Source organism: Amblyomma mixtum, chromosome 1 (genome assembly GCF_055824585.1).
Source record: "Amblyomma mixtum isolate Tamu chromosome 1, ASM5582458v1, whole genome shotgun sequence".
Taxonomy (NCBI): domain Eukaryota; kingdom Metazoa; phylum Arthropoda; class Arachnida; order Ixodida; family Ixodidae; genus Amblyomma; species Amblyomma mixtum.
Genome location: NC_143012.1, coordinates 301,958,909 through 301,980,436, shown reverse-complemented (window position 1 = coordinate 301,980,436; position 21,528 = coordinate 301,958,909). Strand labels below are relative to the sequence as shown.

Genomic DNA, 21,528 nt, shown 5'->3' with positions numbered 1-21,528 from the left:
AACGAAGTGTATCGCGGCATTTATGTGCTTTTTGCACGCGTTATTAGAAATCGGAAATTATAATTCCGTGCATTATCAAACGCACAGCGACTGATATCTTGATAAACATTGAGAAGGCACGGCAGCAGTTATTTTTTGTGACTCCTTTGGAGACCAACCGGCGCTTGCATGCTGGTCGCGTAGGAGGGCTTACAGAGTCTCGTTAAATCTCGTTAAGTCTCGTACGGTGCCCGGATGTTCTCGTTTCAGAGCCCGGATGACTGGAATTCAGTGCCCGGATGAGTGGATTTCAGTGCCCGGATGATGGCTCTCGGTCTCGGCGTGACGTCACCATACTGCCGACAACGGGGGCTAAAAGCATTTCATGCTTAAAAAGTCACAGATTATTATTGCATATTGGAAGAGCAGTCAACTTTTATTTTTGAAAATGTGACCACCGGCTGATTAGCGCTCGGTTACCTATTACGGGCGCTATGTTTAGGCGCCTGGTTTTTGCATCACCGCAACGAACTGCTGTGGGGGCTGAAGAACACTGCTGTAGTCAGTGTACACGCGTTCCTAATGCTGCCGTATTAGTGTTTCTGTTCGCACACGCTTGAGCCAAATGAATGGACCGGATTTTACTCCACGATGTTTTCGGGTCCAAACATCAAACTTTTTTTAATGGTTCAGAGGCTTCCTCGGTCAATCTTCGAATATCAAGCGGAATACACACAACTGTTTTGAGTGCAAATGCGAAGAGCAGAGCAGATTATTTGAGCTGTATTGGAAGCATGTATTGACGATGTCTTTCCAGAATGGCGAGAAACTACAGGAAGCGCAATGTTGGTTAGAGTCGCCGTTACAGAAACCGCGGGAAATTACCGCGTACTGCCAGTGTAGACGGCTGGTTTCTGCCTGTACAGCGATGCACACCAGGGACTAGCATGCTCTGACTTGGAGTGTTCGATATCACGTCAATCACCGCGCTGTGCAATGGCGTTGGTGTTGGAAGCGATTGCGCGTTGTATCTTTGGTAATCACGGTATGAGGCTGCCGCGGGCAAAGCTGTATGTTGAAAGCCAGTGCCCCGTCTGGTGTGTACTATGCGGTACCTCTTTTTGCACGACCCCTCTGATCTCCCAAGTCTGTCCGGGTTATGTTGATAACTCCTTAACAATACCGGGTAGCAGTGGGGGCGAGTCCCTTTTCATGTTTGCTCTGGCGACGACTCTTCCTTAGAGGACCTTTTTTATATAGCCATACAGATGAGACGGATGAGCTCCTGTTCAACACAGATATCGAGCAGATATTGTGGTAAGGCAATATGTAATCATACTGAGTACCAATTTTTATTTTTCGTGTTTTCAAACCTCGTGCAGCATGCTCTTGGTATTTGTCATGGCCTTAAGAGTTAATAAAGAATTCTGTTAGCTTTGAGCTCCGTCGCCGAATGTTCGAACCCCGATCATCTCAAAAACACACGACGTCGACCGGATCCGTTTTAAAGCAATGTAATCTCACTAAGAATGAACAAGACATGCTTTAACCTATGCAGCTTTAACCTTAGGAAACGCTTGTGGAATGCCGTGTATCTAAAAGGACCAAAATGAATAAAGTCAATCTGGTAATAGCTTTATAAAAGCTGTTCCTTTCTCTAGGCGTAGCCAGTGCTCTCTGCAAGATGGTGTTCGAGTTCGTCTGGAGAGACGGCATCGTCGCGACATCGGCTGTCACCCTTACGGTCCTCTGAAATGAGAGTTATGACAACTTGCTGCCCCTTCCGGCACTGACACACACCGCTGGTTCTTCTTTTTATTAGCTTAAATTAAGAGCTGACTTGCATACAACAGTAAGCCCCTTGCGTGAGCGCTGTAAATTTTCCATCAGTAAGCTTTCATCAACTGCGCCCAGCCCCATGTGTGTATAAGCCACTGGCAATGCGGCGCATACTGATAGACAGAGCTAGACAGGAAAACATAGAGCAAATGATGGAAAGCTCTAAATCTGACCATACAAAATCCTGCTTTTCTTCAGGAGAGACAGGTGAAAGAAGTTAAGGATATGAAAATTTATGTAAAGGTCTAGAGCGTAGAACATGGACACAGCGCACATAAATTAAAAAGCATGACCCTAAAGCCTAAGCCCTCACCCTAGATCCTAAAAGGTCTCTGAGGACCATTGATCTTAGCCCCGTGACACAAATGACCTGGGATCTTCGCCTTCCAGAATAGGCTTATAACGTAGAACAGGCGGTAACTTCGCGGACGCTAACTGGGAACGCGCATGGCGGGGACTGATGCTATCATACGCCAAAAACAAGTATGAAGCAAATTGAAAACTGAAGACTGACAGTGAGAGTAAAGCTCATTCCACAATTATTATCCGTGAGTGCAAACTTAGCGCAGGACCTCCCCTTACGCTGCGGCCTGCAGCCATCCATTAGCGACTGCACTGCGAGAGAGCCCATGTCGGGGCCTGACAAGTCTACTGGGACGACTTACAACTCGGTCCGAAGGACGCTGTTGTCCGCGTCCATTGGGGACGGCGAAACAAAGGGAACGTGATAGCGCGGTTTCTGGGCGCCGAGAGCGACATATTCGCTTCGAGATAACTGATTCCTCACGTGCTCTTGCTTCCAATCGTAACTTCCTCGCGTTCTGTACACAACTGCGATAAGAGATATGGATCGCATAGCACTTTTTTGTGTTGCGAATGTGAGCACTTGGTTATAAAGGACGTCTTCATGGACGGCTCAAGGTTAATTTCTGCCATTTCAGCTTCCTTATCGTGCTCTTGAGCCTAAGTTACCTGCCTTTTTCTGTTGACTTGTTCTCTACCCACGACTGCATATCGAACCTCGACCTGAGTTTTTTTAGAACACAGGAACCGCTGTGCAAGCAGAGCGGGCTCGGACAAGTTTACTCCGTCTAATTATTCCTAAAACTAGGACTCTACAGGTCACTTATTCGTCCTAAATTTCATTATGGGGCCTCTTTATGAGATACCAGCATGGATTATTTATTAACCTCCATTAAATCTATTCCAAATAGGTCTTTTCGTTACATCCTTAACGGTTACCATCTCATGGCCAGGACCACCGGCTAGACATGCATGGTACCGTAAGTTACTGTAGAATTCCTGTCTGCACAGGCATTGGAGCTGGCATAGAAACCAAACGACGAGGGTGTGGCTTATTTTTCTGTTCAAAATCGGAGGGAGCACATAAGCTTTGCTTTAACGGTACAACGTGATAGCTTGATGGGTTGATGTCCGTTTATAATGAATTGGCCATTCTCTGCTTTACTTTCATAGATCCCTGGGGGGCCCTCATACCACTCCCAGAGCAGTGGCGCTGCGGTTAAGAGATACGCGACTGCATTGCGATAGTAGATACCGTCACCGGTGGTCCTTGTGCGACTCAGGTTTTCTCTTCCTGAGCAACCGATGATTAATATTACCACCTGCCACGCTCGGTAATTTGATCACAATCGGACGGGCAGGTTGTAGCGACGCCGCAAGCTCACGCGACCTAGCCCACCTGTCTCCTAGGTTGCTATTTTGACAATTTTTCGTGCCTTTTTTGTTCACGGTCAACGACGCCGACACCGGATTTTCTGCGACACGAGTTCCTTAACGCCATCGCGTCGAAACATTCGTCGGCTGACTGCATGAAGCAAGAGCTGCTACACGTACCAAACCGGCTCTAATCGTGCCAGCAAAGGCGGCGGGGAAACACACGTCTCGTATGCGTAGAGCGAACAAGGATACAGATAATTTTTTCGTGTTTTTTCCTATTCACGGTACTAGCAGTCTCAAGCATTTGAAGATGTTGCATTGAGCATTCACGAGTGTAGTGAGTAAATGCAGAGTTCGCAGCCAGCCGCCCTGTTTTCCATCCCGCTTCAGCCCTTACGCCATTCTATCTGGCTGCGCACGTAAGAAAAACGCATAGAATCATGGTCTGGGCGCAACAATAAAGCAAGAGTGCAAATACACAAAGACGGCCAGCAATGCCCCATTTCAGCATCACTGATTTCGTTTGAAGCGCCACCGCTAGGCAACGATTTTAAATGACCGAAGTCATGAACAAGCCCTGACAGAAATATTTTTTCGCAATGGTCATTTGACAAGCGATGTAGCTCCGGCTTGAACAAGGAGCCGTAGTTACTACCTCATGTGTGCCACAAATAATACCAGAGCTTTTACCGGCTGCTGATGTTGTTTGATAACTCCGTAAAGATGAATATGCAGCGTCTACTGGCTGCAGGCGTTGCATGCATGAAATTGCGCAGGAGGCCGAAGTTTTTCGTTTCTTAAAAAGCACTTGTTCGGTCAGTGGTTGCAGCTGAAAAACGTTACCGTCCAGGGTAGCCCTGAATTTCTGTCAATCAGTATCGTCGTTTAGGAGCGATGGTCTAGAAGAAATATTTGGGGAAGAAATGCGCTCTGCAAACCGTCATTGTATTTGTCACAACCTTTCCGAGAGGACTAAAGCCTCTCTTTTTCTTCAGGAAGCAAAGTTTTTAGTATATATGTGATAGCGCGAAAATAGCGGCTTAATTTAAAATCTACTTAAATATTTTCACTACATATTCAGCTGTATTATCATGTTGGTCAGGACCGAAGAATATTTTTCGTTTGGGCTTTATTTGGAAAGTGGAAGGTAAGGAAGATGTTGTGGCTGAACCTGCAATTATCTTGGTGCTGGAATAATATTCTAAATAAAGCTCATTTTTTAAAATTTTCAATATATTTTGAGCTCAGTCATTCTTCACTTGTTTCAACGTTCACTGGAATAATTGTTCAATAGATTATTTACGGGAGCTCTAGAGCATGTGTGTTTTCTTTTCTGAACTCTACCACTTATGCCAAAAAACTGCGTTTATTTTCCCCAAAATTCCCTTTTATTTTTCATGCCCTTGCAACACTAACGTCGATTAGAAGAGCTCCGACGCAGGCTTCCACCGTTTCTGCTTTAGTCCACAAAGGCCGCCGGCTTTGTGCGAGTCTTGTTTCTAATGAAGCAGTATCTGGCCCGGGCGGAAACGCGGCACCTCTGCCGGTAGCCCTCACTCTTCTTAAAGCAGGGTGGTGGGTTGTGGGTTGTGTTGAAAGCATTTATTTTAAAGGGACAGGAGGTGTGCTTGAATCAGCCCGTAAGGGCAGGGTGGCGGTAGCGTGGTGAAAAACTTTGTTTAGAAAGGGTTACTGGGAGACCAGTCCTACTGGTCGGGGCCTTCCCTACAGGAATCCGATAGCTTCTGCTATCGCGCGGGCCCGCGTGATCAGCCATTGCCGATCGCCAAGGCTAGAGCTGGGCAGAGCAGCTTTACATCAGCAGGTAAAGGGGGGCGGGGGGTACAGGTGGTAGCCACGGTGAAAGGGGAGGTGGGGGGGGGGGGGGAGGGGGGGGGGGGAGGACTTTGGACATTTTCACGCGGAGATATATAGTGTGGGTTGGATATTGTTCATGCCGGGCAGTGGGAGGGCTATTCTGAGAGAAAAAGGTGCGCTTCTGGTGGAAGTTGACGAAGGAATTCTGTAGCTGTTGCCGTGGCGTCCGATGTTCATAACCACGGTTTTGTGCGTTACGGAGAGCAAACGGCGTCTGCTGTCAACTTCGCATACAACTATCATTCTAAAGCTTGCTGGAACGGCGAACTCTTAAAGCCGAGTCCGAGAGACCAACATACTATTAATGTCTGGGGGCTATTAATATCTGGAGGCAGATGACCCGTATGTGCACGATGCCTGACTAGGGCAGATATCCGCATTTTTCTTCACTGTCTGGCTACGAAGCGCAGATTCTGCGGTCTGGGAACGCAGATGCCGTCGCTGTCGAAGTCCAGGTCGACGGCTTTTCCCTCTTCCGGCAGGATGGTGAAGCGTTGGACGATGGTTGCAATATACACGAACACTTGCACGTTGGACATGGGTTCCGCAGGACACATGCGTTTTCCTGAAAACAAAGGCGAGCAGCAGGAGAGTATGGCTTGAATATGGGTACTGCACGTTACGCTTGAGCGGAGTCGGGGTGAATCACGTGTTTTTCCGCTGTTTGTTAGTTCGTTCTTCGTTACGTAAGCTAGTCATGAGCCTCACACTGAAGCATGCGGAACAGATAAGGCAGTCAGGGGATAGGGCAGGGGCCAATTTTATGCGTGACAGCAGCGGGTGCTTTAACTACAAAATTCATCGCGTCCCGTTCGCGCTACTGAGCTGCATGGTCGGGGGGCTGAAGCAGTATAGTTTTCACCGTAAGTTTACTCGGGCGATTTTGAATGCACGGGTTTTTGGGGAAGGGAATGGTGAAGTAACTGTCTCACACCTCGGTGGTCACCTCAACCGCGGCGTACAGGAACGAATAAAAGAAGAAGCGAAAGCAGATAGGGCGAAAAAAATACCGTAGAGGAGGGTTCCGAAATAATTTCGACCCCCTCGGGATCTTTAACGTGCACTGGCATCGTGCAGCTCAAGCGGTTAGCAGATCGCGGCAAATGAGTAGGTATAGTTTAAACAAGGCATTTTCTATCTTAAGCTACTGCGGCTACTCTAATGGAAGGTTTCGGAGAGGCGTGAGCTTACCTATAGAAAAAGGAATTAGGTACGAGGGTTTCTCGACCAGTGTTGAAGTTCCGTCTTCCAGGAACCTCTCCGGGTGGAATTTCTCGGGCTCTTCCCAAAGTTTTGGGTCCATGTGTGTCGCCCATATGTTAGACATTACGACTGTGCCAGCGGCGATCAGGTAGCCGTACACCATAACGTCTTGTTGTGCCCTGCGGGTTGAGAACTGAAGTGTAAGCACTAAATTTACCTAGATTTTATTAGTGCAACAACCGATTTCTTTTTGAACATTGTATAGCTCATGCTGAAAAGCAGAGCGAAAATATGCTGCGCTTACGGAAAATATGATCTGTTGTTTAGCTATTAAAATTCAGCATAGTGTTCTCTGAGCAGCTCAGTTCTGATGTGATCATGCTTAAAGTAAACTAAAAATTAGCAGTACAATCAGTGCTGTGCCAAGACTATCACACTGCAGGAATAGATCCGCGCTGTTCGGTGATTTGTCTTATGCGTTCACAAGGAACAACACAAAAAAAGGTGTGCACTGAAAGAAAACTTTGTGCACTTGCTTCATTGAATCACTTGCAAGCACCCAGCGATGTCCTAGCGTGTCGTGCGTTCCAGGTGAGGTTGATCTGGCAGTTGTAAAGAAAGAGGATGCTAGCGCTGATACGAGCATATCTACCGATATTTTTCGCACACCACGATCGAAGAAGACATACATAAACAATCACAGTCGAGGAGAGAAACGCGGACACTAGAAGCACGTGCTAGCGCAGACCAAAGCACGTACGAGAGAGGATACGAACTTGTGCTCAAAGGGAACAGAGAATACGTGACAAGGGTACTGTTCGCCTTCGAAAAGAATAAAAAGCTGCAGTATTTTCAAGGAGTCTCTCTTTGGTCACCTCGGGAGGATATTGAGTGTTCATAAGTGGATAAAATTTATCTCTCGTACGTTGTCTTGCATAAAAATTTTTGCTTTCCTCCTTGTGATTCGGTGCGTACCAACTTGGAGCCACTTCTTAGCAACGCTGTTGTCGAATTCATTGCAAGCTAATGCGTAGCAAGTGCCCTTTGCATAAGCTTCCATAAGGCTGCGAACTTCGAAGGCAGTTAGTAGCGTGAACTGAAGCCTGAAATACCGACATTTATATAAAACATTTGCTCCTACATTCTGTAAGCCAGCCTTGACATAAAGTACAAATTATGAGTCATAGCTCACGAGGGGCAACGTATCTATTGCCGCGCTGATGCCTAGAAGAAAAATGCTCAACAACAGTAACTTATTTTTAGCGCTGTCCTCGCATGCGGCTCTTTTTGGGCGTTCATTAATATCAAGGGCTTGCCATGGCTGTACATACAAAGATCGCCTCTGATGAACCCCTCAAGTGCGGTTTTGTACGCAGTGTTGTTATCTAGGGAATCTATTCGCGCTGTCTGCATAAAATGCTGAACGTTTATCCTCAAGGTAGTAAGGCAGCGAAAACCAAAAATAAAAGCTTTCTTGACCACGGCTGGAAAAGCGAAAACTCGAAACTTATTGTCACGGCTTCCAAATCTCTGTCATCAATGTGGCCGTGAGCATTTTGTGCAGCATACTGTTCCCCTTTTCGTGGAGTTGCGTGAGAAAACCATCCCACCTAACATCCCATACATGATACAAGCAGTGGGAGGCAGCCCTGACCAGAAAGAGGGCAATTTTTGGGGGCGGTCCAACTGTCAAATTTCGGGGGTGGATCTAATGACAAATTTTTTGCAGGCTGGCCAACACAAAAACTTTGAGCAGTGGGCCAAGTGCCAAATTTCGGGGGTGGGCCATGTGGGAAATGTTTTCGAGGGGGAGCAGCTCCTAAATTTCGAGGTTGGGCCTGGCAACTTTTGGGCGGGTGGCCCAACCACCAAATTTCGAAGGTGAGCCAAGTGCCAAATTTTTGCTGGTGGGACAAGTACCAAAGTTTAGAGCAATTTTAGAGGTGGGCCTATGCCGAATTTTTTAGATGGGAGAAGTGGCAACTTCTCTGGAGGTGGACCAACTACCAAATTTTGCAGGTCCTTCAGAATTTCAAATTTGACGCTGCTATCTGCCAATTGCCAAATTTTGTGACATTTTTCTACTACAAAGTACAATATTATTTTCCTCTATGACTGTTCCTCTTCTCACTTGCAATGAAGATGCTTCCCGCCACCTCATTGTGGGAAACGAACATTTGTTTGAAGGCACACGACTGCGGACATCCAAAAATCATATTTGGAGCATAAGCAGAACCGAAGAAAAAAATTGAGCAGTAAACAGCACTCTGATTACCCAATACTGTTCCCTTATACAGGTATTTTCTTTGCCGAAGCTTGCTGAAAGCAGCTTACTGCTAGAACGGAGGTTCTAACAGCTAATATGGTCCCCGAGTAGCATCAGGGCGACGCTAGTTGGTAATATATTGCATTACTACAGTGCACAAACGACAGCGCAGATGCGCTAAACGAGCACGGTTCGTCATAGTCACTAGTGCCTCGAAGTCTGCGAGCATAACTGTTTAAGGCGAGCGGCAGCCTGAGTATAAACACCTTGGCATCACTGTAACTAATCAACGTAACAGGAATAGGCGTGTTTTTAATATATGTGCATCTTTATTTCAAAACCTTTCTCTTCTACGGCATGAACTAAAGCAATTTGACGAAAAGAATGTTAACAGCGCTAATATATTAGATTTAGTCCTGTGCTCGAGCCCTGAATTATGTTCAGAAATAATATACCTGCCAGGGCTGTGACAATCTTGCATTGAATTTTACTATTAACATACCCAAACAAAAGAGAGTAAAGACTACTAAAACACTGCGCAATTATCACCGTGCAGATTTTACCCAAATCAACAGTGAGTTAAGCCTCTTTTTAACGAAGTGCCTAGAAGGCTTCGAGCAACGCTCTGTTGAAACGAACTGGACACTCTTCAAGAATAAGGTTACCGAGCTTATCAATCGATTTATTCCCATCCGAAATATCTCGTATAATCCAAAGGCACCTTGGTATAACTCATACATTAGGCGCTTATCTAACCGGAAGAAGCGCTTATACCGACTTGCTAACACCTCATGTAGTCAGTTTCGTTGGTCTTTATATCGTACTGCAAACGACGCTTATATTTCAGCAGTTAAAAATGCTAACAAAATGTTTCTTGCGAAGGCTTTACCCGATATATTGGTAGATAATCCTAAAAAGTTCTGGAAAGTTATCAATCCTACAGACCGGTCTAAAATTATTTTGATTTGGTTTATGGGGTTTAACGTCCCAAAGCGACTAAGGCTATGAGAGACGCCGTAGTGGAGGGCTCCGGAAATTTCGACCACCTGGGGTTCTTTAACGTGCACTGACATCGCGCAGTACACGGGCCTCTAGAATTTCTCCTCCAAAGAAATTCCAGCCGCCGCGGCCGGGATCGAACCCGCGTCCTTTGGGTCAGCAGCCGAGCACCATAGCCACTGAGCCACCGCGGCGGCTAAAATTATTTTAACAAGCGCTAATGACGAACCTGTTCCTGACGATGAATGCTCCACTGTATTAAATGATGTCTTCTCCAGCTACTTCACGAAATCCCTGCCAAACGACTTACCTTATTGTTGCGCCCATAATTATCTGCCAATGTATCCTGTTATAGTCAACCCGGATGGAATCGCCAAAATCATTGACGGCCTGAAACCATTTTCAGCCGCCGGCATCGACTGCATTAACTCAAAATTTCTGAAAAGCACTAAGATATATTCCTCCATTATTCTTTCTAAATTATTTCAGCAGTCTCTGGAAAATAGCGCGATGCCGGCAGACTGGAAGATAGGGAAGGTGATTCCAGTACATAAATCTGGAAACAAGCACTCACCTTACAACTACCGGCCTATTTCAATCACCAGCATCCCCTGTAAGATCCTAGAACACGTTCTTTTTTCACATATAGCAAATTTCTTAGAGTCAAACTCGTTTTTTCATCATGCACAACACGGTTTTCGTAAGTCATATTCATGTGAAACGTAACTTGTTCTCTTTACTCATAAATTGCATGCAATTCTTGATCATCGTTCCACTGCAGATTGCATATTTTTAGATTTCGCCAAGGCTTTTGATAAAGTTTGTCACCGGCTTTTGCTACTAAAATTGCGCATGATAGGGCTCGATACTGACGTACTAAAATGGCTAGAGTGCTTTTTAACAGACCGTCAGCAGCTTGTAGCAACTAATGGAACTAACTCACATTTACACCCCGTTCTTTCTGGCGTTCCTCAAGGTACCGTGCTTGGGCCCTTACTCTTCTTAATATTCATTAATGACCTGCCTGATTCTGTTACATCATCAATTCACTTATTTGCAGACGACTGCGTCCTTTTCCGCGAAATAATAACTGACGATGACGTACGCGCAATTCAAACTGACATTAACAACATCTCCTCTTGGTGCAAAAAGCATGGCAAATGACGCTAAACGTTAACAAGTGTAAATTCCTGCGCGTATCAAGATCATCTAGCAACTCACCTACATATCACCTTAACAATGTAGCTCTCGAATCAGTAGCGTCATACAAGTACCTTGGCATTCATATCGCTTCTAACCTTAGCTGGAACAGTCATGTCGAATTCATTGTCAACAAAGCTAACCGCATGCTAGGCTACTTAAAACGGAACTTTCGCTCGGCCCCTTCTAGTACCAAGCTTCTCTTTTACAAAACGTTAGTTCGTTCGCAACTTGAATACGCATCTTCAGTTTGGGACCCGGGCACTACTGATCTCATTAACCAGCTAGAAATGATTCAAAATAATGCAGCTCGTTTCATCTTCTCTAATTATCACCGCACCGCTAGTGTATCCTCAATGAAATCTAACCTCAGTCTGCTACCCCTCACATTTCGTCGAAAGCATGCACGGTTATGCCTCTTTCATAAGATATTTTACCATGATGACTTACACGGTAAATTGCTCATTCCGCCTTCATATGTATCATCACGCATTGACCACGCTCACAAGGTTGGCATAAATTCATGCAACACTAAATGTTTCTCCGATTAATTCATACGCCGTACATCTAAAGACTGGAACCGCCTTCCCTCTTCCGTTGCAACAATCGATAAACTTTGGTTATTTCAGTCTGCCGTGCGCAATATAGACCATGCGAGTTTTTCTTAACATTGTATAAACCTACCTTTCTTCCTGTGTGTTCATATATTATTTAATTTCAGCACTGTGTACACTCAAACGTTATCGCGAATTTCATTGTGTTATATTAATTAAGTGTTATGGGACTTTGTTTACACCATTTCTTAACCAAACTTAACTGCCACTTACAGTATTACTTGTATGTTCTTGCTGCTGTGCATATTTTTTGTTTGTTTATTGATTAGAACCCACTCCCCTCTGTAATGTTTATACCTGAGGGTAATAATAAATAAAATAAAATAAAAAAATAAATAAAAATAAAATAAAAGACGGGATAAAGGAAAAGAGACACACACATTTGCGCTGACTAGCAAACAAATGATTTATTGTGACACGTGACGCTGCACATGAAGTAAACATGTCGAAGGAAATGAAATGAAACAGGCGAAAACCAGACAGTCACACACCCGTGAGGAATTCATCATCTTATTTTTCCTCGCCGTGTTTCCTTGATATGCTGCGTCTCATATGCTGATATGCTTGATATGCTGCGTCTCAATAAGCCATTTGTTTGCGCTCGTGTCATCTACTCTTTCTGTCCGTGTTTTTCGCGCTAAAAATTTTGCAAGATGTTTGCTAGTCAGCGCAAGTGTCTATTTCATTCCGTTTGTATCGTCTCAGCTCTGTTACATCATTTCCTACAAGATGTACCAACAAGCCAGTGCCAGCCCTCTTTTACTAAAGCAAGCTTCATTAAATGTCATGGTTTTTCTCACCCGTCAATCACATCATTTAAGTTTCAATATGCTTCCACGGGTGAGGACTCCTATACAAAACTTAACAGTAACGCACTTGAAATGCTCCAAAAAAAAGCTATTCTTTATTTTTTATAAGTATCGCGCAACGGACTTGCAACCTAGCCTTATGAAGAAACATAAAATTCCTGCATTCCAAATACGACGAAAAATTCAGACTTAATTTTCTCTTCTTGCTAAAACTCAATACATCTTTAATATACCTTTCTCTTTGCATAAGACTCTATCAACCGCTATTCTTTCAACCGTTATGCTCGTAACCCTCTTGCCACTTGTTACTTTAACAAAACTTCTGTTCGGGCTAGATGGTGCATAGCTTATAAATGAAATGAAATTTAAGCGCACACGAAAAAAAGCACACAAGAGGAGGATACACACAGGACAGGAGCTAACTTCATCTGATTTATTCGCAGGTAAGAGAGCGAAAATATATACATAAAACGAGACATGCGCAGTAAAGAAACAGATCGTCATATCACAATGCGGGCTCAAGGTATCTGTATTCTGCCTGCAAAAGATTAACTGATGTGTCACTCACACAGTCATGCCCCCTCTTCCTGATGTGAAATGCTTCTAATAATTCTTTTATTAGAAGCATTTCACATCAGGAAGAGGGGGCATGACTGTGTGCGTGACACATCAGTTAATCTTTTCTTTTTTAATGCTTCTAATAATTCTTTTATTAGAAGCATTTCACATCAGGAAGAGGGGGCATGACTGTGTGCGTGACACATCAGTTAATCTTTTCTTTTTTAATGCTTCTAATATTTCTTTCATTAGAAGCATTTCACATCAGGAAGAGGGGGCATGACTGTGTGCGTGACACATCAGTTAATCTTTTCTTTTTTAATGCTTCTAATAATTCTTTTATTAGAAGCATTTCACATCAGGAAGAGGGGGCATGACTGTGTGCGTGACACATGTTAATCTTTGCTTTTTTAATGCTTCTAATAATTCTTTTATTAGAAGCATTTCACATCAGGAAGAGGTGCATGACTGTGTGAGTGACACATCAGTTAATCTTTTGCAGGCAGAATACAGATACCTTGAGCACGCATTGTGATATGACGATCTGTTTCTTTACTACGCATGTCTCGTTTTATGTATATATTTTCGCTCTCTTACCTGCGAATAAATCAGTTGAAGTTAGCGCCTGTCCTGTGTGTATCCTCCTCTTGTGTGCGTTTTTCGTGTGCGCTTAAATTTCATTTCATTTATACACTTGTTACTGCGTACCGCATACTCACTCCCTGGGGAGCCCCATTAATGCTGGAGTCCTCCAGCGGTACAGCTCCCAGATGGTGGCCATGGTGTAAGGCATGGCGTGTCTGTCTTCCCAGCTCGGGGTCCGGTTTCTGCCCACCACACGATCCACCTCGGCTCGAATCCTTCGCTGTACGGTGTCCTCCTTGTCTGCCAGGTTGAGGAGGTGCCACACGACGGTATAGTAGGTCAACATGGAGCCCCCGCCTAGAAGAGTCAGCGCGTTGCCCATCAGGTGCGCCTCTGGACGAACGAGCGAGAGAGAGGGAGAAAGGTAAGCTTTTATTTTCACCCCGTTTGGCGTCCAGCCCGCTCAGAGGCTGCAATGGCGTCACCCAATAGGGAGATGCACCTTACAAAAAACAGCACAGAGACACTAATCGACAGTTCATAGACACTTTATAGCGTCTATATAGACAGTTGAATAGGTGGTACATATCTACTCACTGTTTCGTTTAAAATGCAATGTTTGGGCGATGTACTAAACATCTCCTGGACGGCCTATAAGCTATTTGTTTCGGCGCCAAAAATTGTATTATGCAGAGTGCATTTTACCTTTAAAACAGCTGTTGAAGTAGTCCTTTTGGTTGGAGATCATCTGCTTGTAGTCTTCTATGAAGGTGATATTCTTCTCTTCTTTTCCGGTGGTTTGACTGGATGACCCTTCCTGACTGTAATGAAGGTAGTCGCATTTTCTTCACTGCACGGGTTTCATGGCTGTTAAGTAAGCCATTTAAGAAAGGAAACTGATGGCGGGATTGTGAAATGTAAAATATCTTCGTTTGGAACGATTGACCTCTCGCCAGCCGTTAATGAAATTTCATCAAAGTGGTGTCTCCACACTATGCAGTCTGCTTAGGCAACGGGCGAATTCACTCGGAACACACAGTTCTGGTCGCAGAACATTAAATTAAAAGCATCTGTCAGCCCACTTCCCGAAACTGTGTAAAAAAAAAATTGATCTGAACACAACGTGACCAGAAATATTACATGCTTTGGTCGAATTAGGGGAATCCCCAAGGTGAAGTAATTTGTAACAAGGGAGTAAATACTTAAAATTGCCCTCCAAGCGCAGCCATACGGCCACAAAGGGAAGCTATAGAGCTTCAAGAGCAACATCGTTATTGAAAAAAAAAAATGGCAGACACACTTAAGACAGCTTACGTGCGAGTAGGCGTAAGCCCGCCGCTCACATTGCGAACAGTCGCCGTGCGCTGTGGCGTGATGTTACCCAATGCCACCCAGCTGGCTGTTATAGCACTGCATGGCTCTACGTAGCCTGCGCCGAGAAGCCACCGCACCCTTTCTGATCTGCGCTCTAACTTCATGAAGGCAGTCACCGCCATACCGCGGACCGAGCTCCGCCTAACGCGATAGCTAATGGGTTAATGTCCATATATGCAGAATTGCTCTTTCTGTACTTATCAATCATAGATTCCTGGGAGTCCTCATACTAGTCCTGGCGCAGTGATGAAGCTGTTAAATGGTGCGCCACTGCCACGTGATGGCAGATGCTGCCACCATAAGGACTTGTGCTATCCAGGTTGTCCAAATGATTAATTTAATCGCCACCTGCCAGTTTTGCATGAGGACATATTTTATGGGTACCATTGAGTGCTACAACGGCTCACGGCTCGTTTCAAACGTTTGTAAACGGCGAGTTTTGCTCCAAGACATCTGAGAATACAACCTAAGACCTCATACGTGGCATGCGCTCGCGCAGGTAGTCAATCTGCAAACAACATTGTCGAATGAGCGCTGAGACATGGCGCCCGCCCAGTGAATTTCAAGCGCTTCCATTATCTATCGTTCTTTCTGAGAAGGCGGCAAATGTGGTACCTGTGGTCAACGACGAGGCACTTGAGAGTGCAGAATGAAATGTACTTATGTCATGTGAGCGTAAGTAAAACTCTACTTGAATTCTTATGAGACTCCTGTCTTTTCATGTGTAATTCTAGTATTTTGTGTGCGAGCGCGCAGTGTCTCCAAGTTCGCTAGAGAAAGTTAATTTAGTGCATATCCTGTGCATATTGTGCGCATTCCCTGTCTCCCTTCCTTATGCAAAATTGATTTATTTTCGGGATATGTCAAAACTAGCCCTATCCAAAGGTATGTGTTATCGCTCTAGCTGAAGCGGTACCTGAAGAATTTTTCCGCCTCATCCGTGATCCTTCTTAATTGGCCAAACTTGGTGAAGAAAAGCGTGGTGATTGCCCTCAGGCCGATGGGCATGACGGCGGTCAGGGACCCCTCGGCCAAACACCGGAAAATCCTCTGGAGAAGGATGTCCAAGAAGGCCCGCCTCTCGTCTTCGAAGTCGTACCGCGATCCCAGCGCGAGCGCCGTCACGTTGTTGGACACGCTGGGCAGGACGAGATCAGCCACGTTGATGGGTGCACCCTTCGCTTCGGCGATTTTTTCGGTCAAGTAAATGGACTCATCCTGTTATTGCAGAGGCAGAGTAAACGTTTTGCACCGTATTCACAGAAAAGGTGTTTTAAGCACGGCATACGTTTGTTTGCCCTTCCATGATATAGTCTTTGGAGAGGTTCGCTAACTTTCGCATGGCGTATTATGTCCCGCATCATCCCGTAGTACAGCAACTAAAACAATGTAATACCATTCTCACACGGGCACTTTAGATTGTGATTTAGGCGATTGGTAACAAACTCAATGCCGATCTGGTGTTTACTCGGCTAATTCAATCGCAATCGAACTGGATCCTGCTCGACACCAAGCCAGTTCCTGAAGCGCAATCGGGGGCTGGTACCTTCGGGTTCAGAAAAGAATCAAGAGCAAAAAAAAAATATAACATTAAGCTTGTTATTTTATCCCGTGCGGCTGGATTTCCGACATTCTGTTGACGCTCTCAACGCCACCCGGCTGTCTAGGCATAAACAAATATAGCAGAAACGTGCATGAGCCAGGTGTGCGGTACTCTGAGTTCGTTTATTATTGAATCTCCTGCAGATGCATCAAAACCAACGGACGTTTAATCAGGAGTGCTTTTTTTTTCACTTGTCTTGGTACAGATCGATTTATTTGCCGCCATTAATGCAACCACGCCGGTATGTAGCGCCCCCTGTCGTCTAGCAGGGCAACTATCTAATCGAGAGAGAGATCGAGTGGGAACATGTATAGTAGGATACAACTTGAAAAAACAGCGGTTGCTAACACTGGGCCGTGGTCCGCGGCGTCCTGTATTACTCCGCTGGTCAATCGCAACAGGTAACAAAATCAGCTTTTTAATGTTTGACTATATCAGACAAGTCACGTATCAAAATTCTAGAGCTCATAATCTTTTTCTTTTGATAAGCTCTTTGTTCCGGTAACAAGAAACGTTTAACCAGCGGACTACTTTTTTGTCGTGGAGGAATTCTGTGCGCGGAGGCTGAATGTGGGCGGAGCTTCACTGCAGACTTAAGTTGTATCCGACTATAGCAGCCGTGCACGTGGGGAGCGCTCGGAACGTCAGTTACGGTCGTGACGTCACAGTACGCGCATTTCAAACGGGGCCAATTGTACGTTGGCTAGTAACCATGCAACCAATTAAAGGGATCGTATAGTGATGCTCCAAGGAAGTGGGAATGAGTTTAGTTATTCAGCCTAATTAACCTTTCTAATCAGGCCAGATAAATAAATAAAACCGAGTAAGAAATTAGTCGAGTTCGGGAATCGAACCCCGGCCTCCGGAGTGCGAGACGAGCATGCTACCACTCCGCCATGCCAGCTCGATGGTTTGCAATGAACAAAGCGAGTCTAGTGAATAGGGTGTCTTCGTTCACTCCCATCTTCGTTCCTTCCCGTTACGGTGAGGTTCAGGTGTCCACCGAGGTATGCGAGACAGATAAATTTCCTTTCCTGAAAAACCAATTTACCGACGAGCAAGGCGTAGAACCGAACGGGCGATGGCGTTGTGTGGACTCCCTGGCAGCGTTGCAAGACGCTGTCGCGTTCCACTCTTAGAGGCGAAGCTTAACATCTTAACCACAAATCAGTGACAAGAGCAGCAACACTGCGCTTAAGGCTTTCGCCTCACCGCACTTAGAGGTCAACAAAGTGCCCCCTGAATTTTTTAAGTAACGTTACAGAAGTTATGGAAATCTTAACGTTATGGCAGCATGCTTCACTAACCTTGGAAACAATACAATCGCTTGAGCAATACAGTAGAAACAGGCTACCAGCAGACCGAGAAGTGGCAGTGCAGCTGAGAACATTCGCGGTGCTTTGAGGTATAAGGCATTGCATAAATATGATCGTTTTTACTTTTCATTCATAAGTTATTATACTGCGTCTCGTAGCTCGCTCGCACTGGAGCGGAAACGTGAAACACAGATGGCCTCCGGTCCGGTAGAATTGGCTGGCAATCGCGTGAAAGTACAACACTGAAGGAAACCATCACCTAGCGCTCGTAGCTTCCCCAGCACTGTGATAAGAGAAAGAAGATAAACTTCATTGAGAAACTGGCCTTGAGAGTTGCTTAGCGATCAGATGGGTGGGGTCCTCATTCCAGAAGTCCAGTGGTCCGAGCTGATTCGTGAACCTAGTAGATGAGCTTAAGCTGTTCTTCCAAGGATACGCTAGTCAGTTGAGCCTCACACTGCTCGTAAGACGTCTTTAAAGGTTCATGCTTGTTCGCACAACCCCACGGAACATGGAAATGTCCGGGACTTTCGTCACACACGTTTCAGAGTATTGAGCAGGATGCATTTGACTGCATATATGTAGGTTTGCCAAATGTGTTTGTATTTGGCGCCAGGCTATAGCAAGGTATGTCTTCTGCTGAAAGCAGGATTCTCACTTAAGCGTACTGCGGTTTTTTAGAAGCCAGGCAACTAATCTTCAGCACCGATCAAAACAAAACGAACACGGTGAACGATGCAGGGCCGCATGAAAACATCCTCACTAACGCAAAGCTGCAATTTGTCAGAAAAACACAAGAAAACACGAAAGCAGATCATAGTGCTCCAACGAGAATCATGGGTTAGCCTTTTTACCGGGGGAACACGGATCTAGACGCTACGACCATTGTTAGAAACTCCGAATAATTATCCTGCGTGGCCGATTACCCTATTCAATAGGATCAAATGTCCCGGCTTCCGCTTTTTTTAGAACTCATCGCTGAGTATAGGAGGAGCAACCAACGTGGTTGCCCTTTTTTTCGACCAGCATGGCTTTAGCAAGCTTCCAAAATTAAACCATTCTGAGAAGCGGACAATTTAATCCCATTGAACCTTAGCCATGCGTCGTGACGGACGCAAGCTCCCGCTCAGGTGTGGACCTCTCACCGCCGTCCCCTGCTATGTGAGATCGTTGTCATCAGTAGAATAAAGTTGTTTTCAATTTTATGCTCATTTGTCATGCATAAATATATCATCATTTTCTAATGCATCATGTATATAGATGTCTGATTATACATTAGTACGACATCGGACTTTTTGTTTGATTATAAAGTGTTTACGTAATAAGCATACACAGCGGTCATAACGCTTTAAGAAAGGATCGATGCAGCGGGCTAAAACGCAGCGTATGAGAACAACGTATTTACGGGTGTATACCTGAACCTGCTGTTCCATGGTCTTCCCACCATATGAGCCAGAATGAAGGGAACGGGCACAAAATTTTCTGTTCTCGACCCATGGCCGTCCGTTGAGAGTAGCCACACCTGCGAGAATACATTGGCAGTGGTAAGAACAGTTTTTGTAATAACTACCTGTAATAGCACTGTCGTACTGAGTGGTTAACATCAACTTAAGCCGTAAACAGGGGTACGATCGATTTGGTATAGGGACCTATCATGAGCGAAGTACGCAAGCACTAAATGCAGTGTTCCAGCTGGGCAATGTCATGAAGTTTGCTTGCAAAACCATGATATTCGTTCATAAACGGTTAGTTACTTAAATATCTGATGCTGCAAACGCTGAACTCTGTCGCTGCCGCGGGTTCATTCGGGAGCGCTAGGGCGTTCTCCCTTCATTTAGGCGTTTAAGCTTGACTCCGCTCCATGCTCCACACATTTCGTGCACCACTAAATGTTCAGCTGCAAACGGCTTCACAATCACCTGTGACGCCAGCATGATCGAAGAACAACGCCTTCGGCCGGTGCAGAAGTTTCGAGTAGCCTTCGGAGATGCTCTCGAAGTCGTTCAGTACGGCAACATTCATGGCGCCTAGTTTCACTCTGAAAGCAAGACAACATGCATTTCACATCCACGATTCGCGTTATTTTTGTTGATTGGTATACTCGAACTTGATTTGTTGGATTTATCGGTTCATACGTGTTCGGAGTAAAACGTCGGTGAATTTATGTACCTGAACACTGGACCATACTTTTCGGCAATACGCTTGAAGGCGACATGGTGTTGTCCCCGAAGAAATGGTAGGTAGCCAAGTAGTGGAACTCCCCAAGGCCCGGGAGGGAGTGGCGCTCGGCTGCCGTTGTTGCGGCGAGGTCGCAGCAACAGATAGATCAACAGCACTGCTGTTCCCATACCAACCGCAAGTGTTACTAGCGCAGTTGCGAACCCGCCCTGTCGAAAATGGCGACAAGAAAATAGCAACAAATGGCTTATACTTGTTACTATTACTCTTTTGCAAAGGTTAACTGCAAGCCAGCTGCCCTCTTAGACATGTTCTACGAAATAAATTACCAATACGGAATACAAAGTCATAACGGGAATGTCGGCACCAGTGTGAATAGTCACGTCACCGTTTGGCGCAAAATGTACGCAGTCACCAGTACCGATTAAATCTTGGATAGTACCTTTTATTATTTTTATCTCATTATCATTAGCTTTTTATATTTTCATCCCCTCCAAAGAACAACAAAGGTGAAAACTAATTTTTTTTTCAATTTTTTGTTGGCATTTCTTACTACAGTTTCTGAAGTGCATATTGACTTTTAATTTCCTTGACGTTCCCCGATGCTCTGCGTATTAACAAAGAAGTTATTTACTTAGTGATACTACAATGCCTTGGTGTTCGTATCATATCAGGGTGAGAAAACAAACTGGTTTCCCGAAACAGGCAAAAAATATACGTTAACAGATACGGTGTTATCATACCTGCATGTTGTCCGGCATTCGCTCCACGGTACTGTCCACGGCACACGTTAAAAGGCTCTTTTGAAAAGTAATCTGGTTGGACTACGGATGCCTTGTTGTTTGGCGCCTGTCAGACTATAGTGTAGTTCGAAATTTGAGGAATTCCAGCCGCTCAAAATGACATGAGCAACGCAGTAATTGCGTCCACGTTAAGCGCGCGTGGAGTAAACAAGACGGTGACTACGCACCGGTGCAGCCGTGTGGCTACTAAATCTCGAAAGCTGGGGTGTTGCTCCGACAGATGTGCACTGGTGTGTGCAAAAACAAGGGGTAAAAATTGCAGAAAACTGCTCTAAACTCATAAATATGCTTCGGGCTGCTGTTACAATGACTTCAACAAGGGCAACACAACTGAGACATATAAGGGGTTGTTGAACGAAGCCTCTTTGCGTCCGGTATTCTGTTATGACGCCTGCAAAAAGTTCGGGTTGCTAAGAACTACACGAAAATGATGTCCCTTATAGCGAAACTAAAGTGCACTTTTTGGAGCAACTCTCTTAGGCTGAGTCCCATGCCATCCTGCATGCCTGCCTTCTGTGCTTATACTATGCGGTTTGCTCGATATAGCTACATGTACGTTGTACGCCGACAGGCACACTGCGATGACTGCATGTTCGTAACGAGTTTATCGTTCGCGCGAGTGTGTCTCGCGTCCGGCTGTGCTT

At 45.2% G+C, this 21,528-nt stretch overlaps 1 protein-coding gene and 1 long non-coding RNA gene across 2 annotated transcripts in view; one reads left to right on the top strand and one right to left on the bottom strand.

The window, feature by feature from the left end:
• The window catches only part of LOC149372209 (uncharacterized), a 60,460-nt gene that overhangs the window by 1,164 nt on the left and 37,768 nt on the right, over nucleotides 1-21,528 (top strand). Inside the window, exon 2 of the long non-coding RNA XR_016286975.1 lies at nucleotides 13,838-14,034. This is a non-coding gene — a long non-coding RNA (uncharacterized LOC149372209). The remainder of the gene's footprint in view (nucleotides 1-13,837; nucleotides 14,035-21,528) is intronic.
• LOC149372211 (cytochrome P450 2J4-like) lies at nucleotides 5,502-20,860 on the bottom strand. Its single transcript, XM_089566611.1, has 9 exons — nucleotides 20,825-20,860; nucleotides 20,073-20,290; nucleotides 19,823-19,941; nucleotides 19,319-19,425; nucleotides 15,901-16,202; nucleotides 14,316-14,431; nucleotides 13,745-14,003; nucleotides 6,568-6,758; nucleotides 5,502-5,941 (listed from the first exon to the last, which is right to left on the bottom strand). The coding sequence occupies exons 1-9, from the start codon at nucleotides 20,840-20,842 to the stop codon at nucleotides 5,763-5,765; spliced, it is 1,509 nt and encodes a 502-aa protein (XP_089422737.1). The 5' UTR covers nucleotides 20,843-20,860; the 3' UTR covers nucleotides 5,502-5,762.

Coding starts and splice junctions, on each gene's coding strand:
- LOC149372211 (XM_089566611.1), bottom strand. Junction 14,004..14,315: donor CTTCAACAGCTGTTTTAAAG/GTAAAATGCACT, acceptor TCGTTCGTCCAG/AGGCGCACCTGATGGGCAAC. Junction 6,759..13,744: donor TTAATGGGGCTCCCCAGGGA/GTGAGTATGCGG, acceptor CTCAACCCGCAG/GGCACAACAAGACGTTATGG.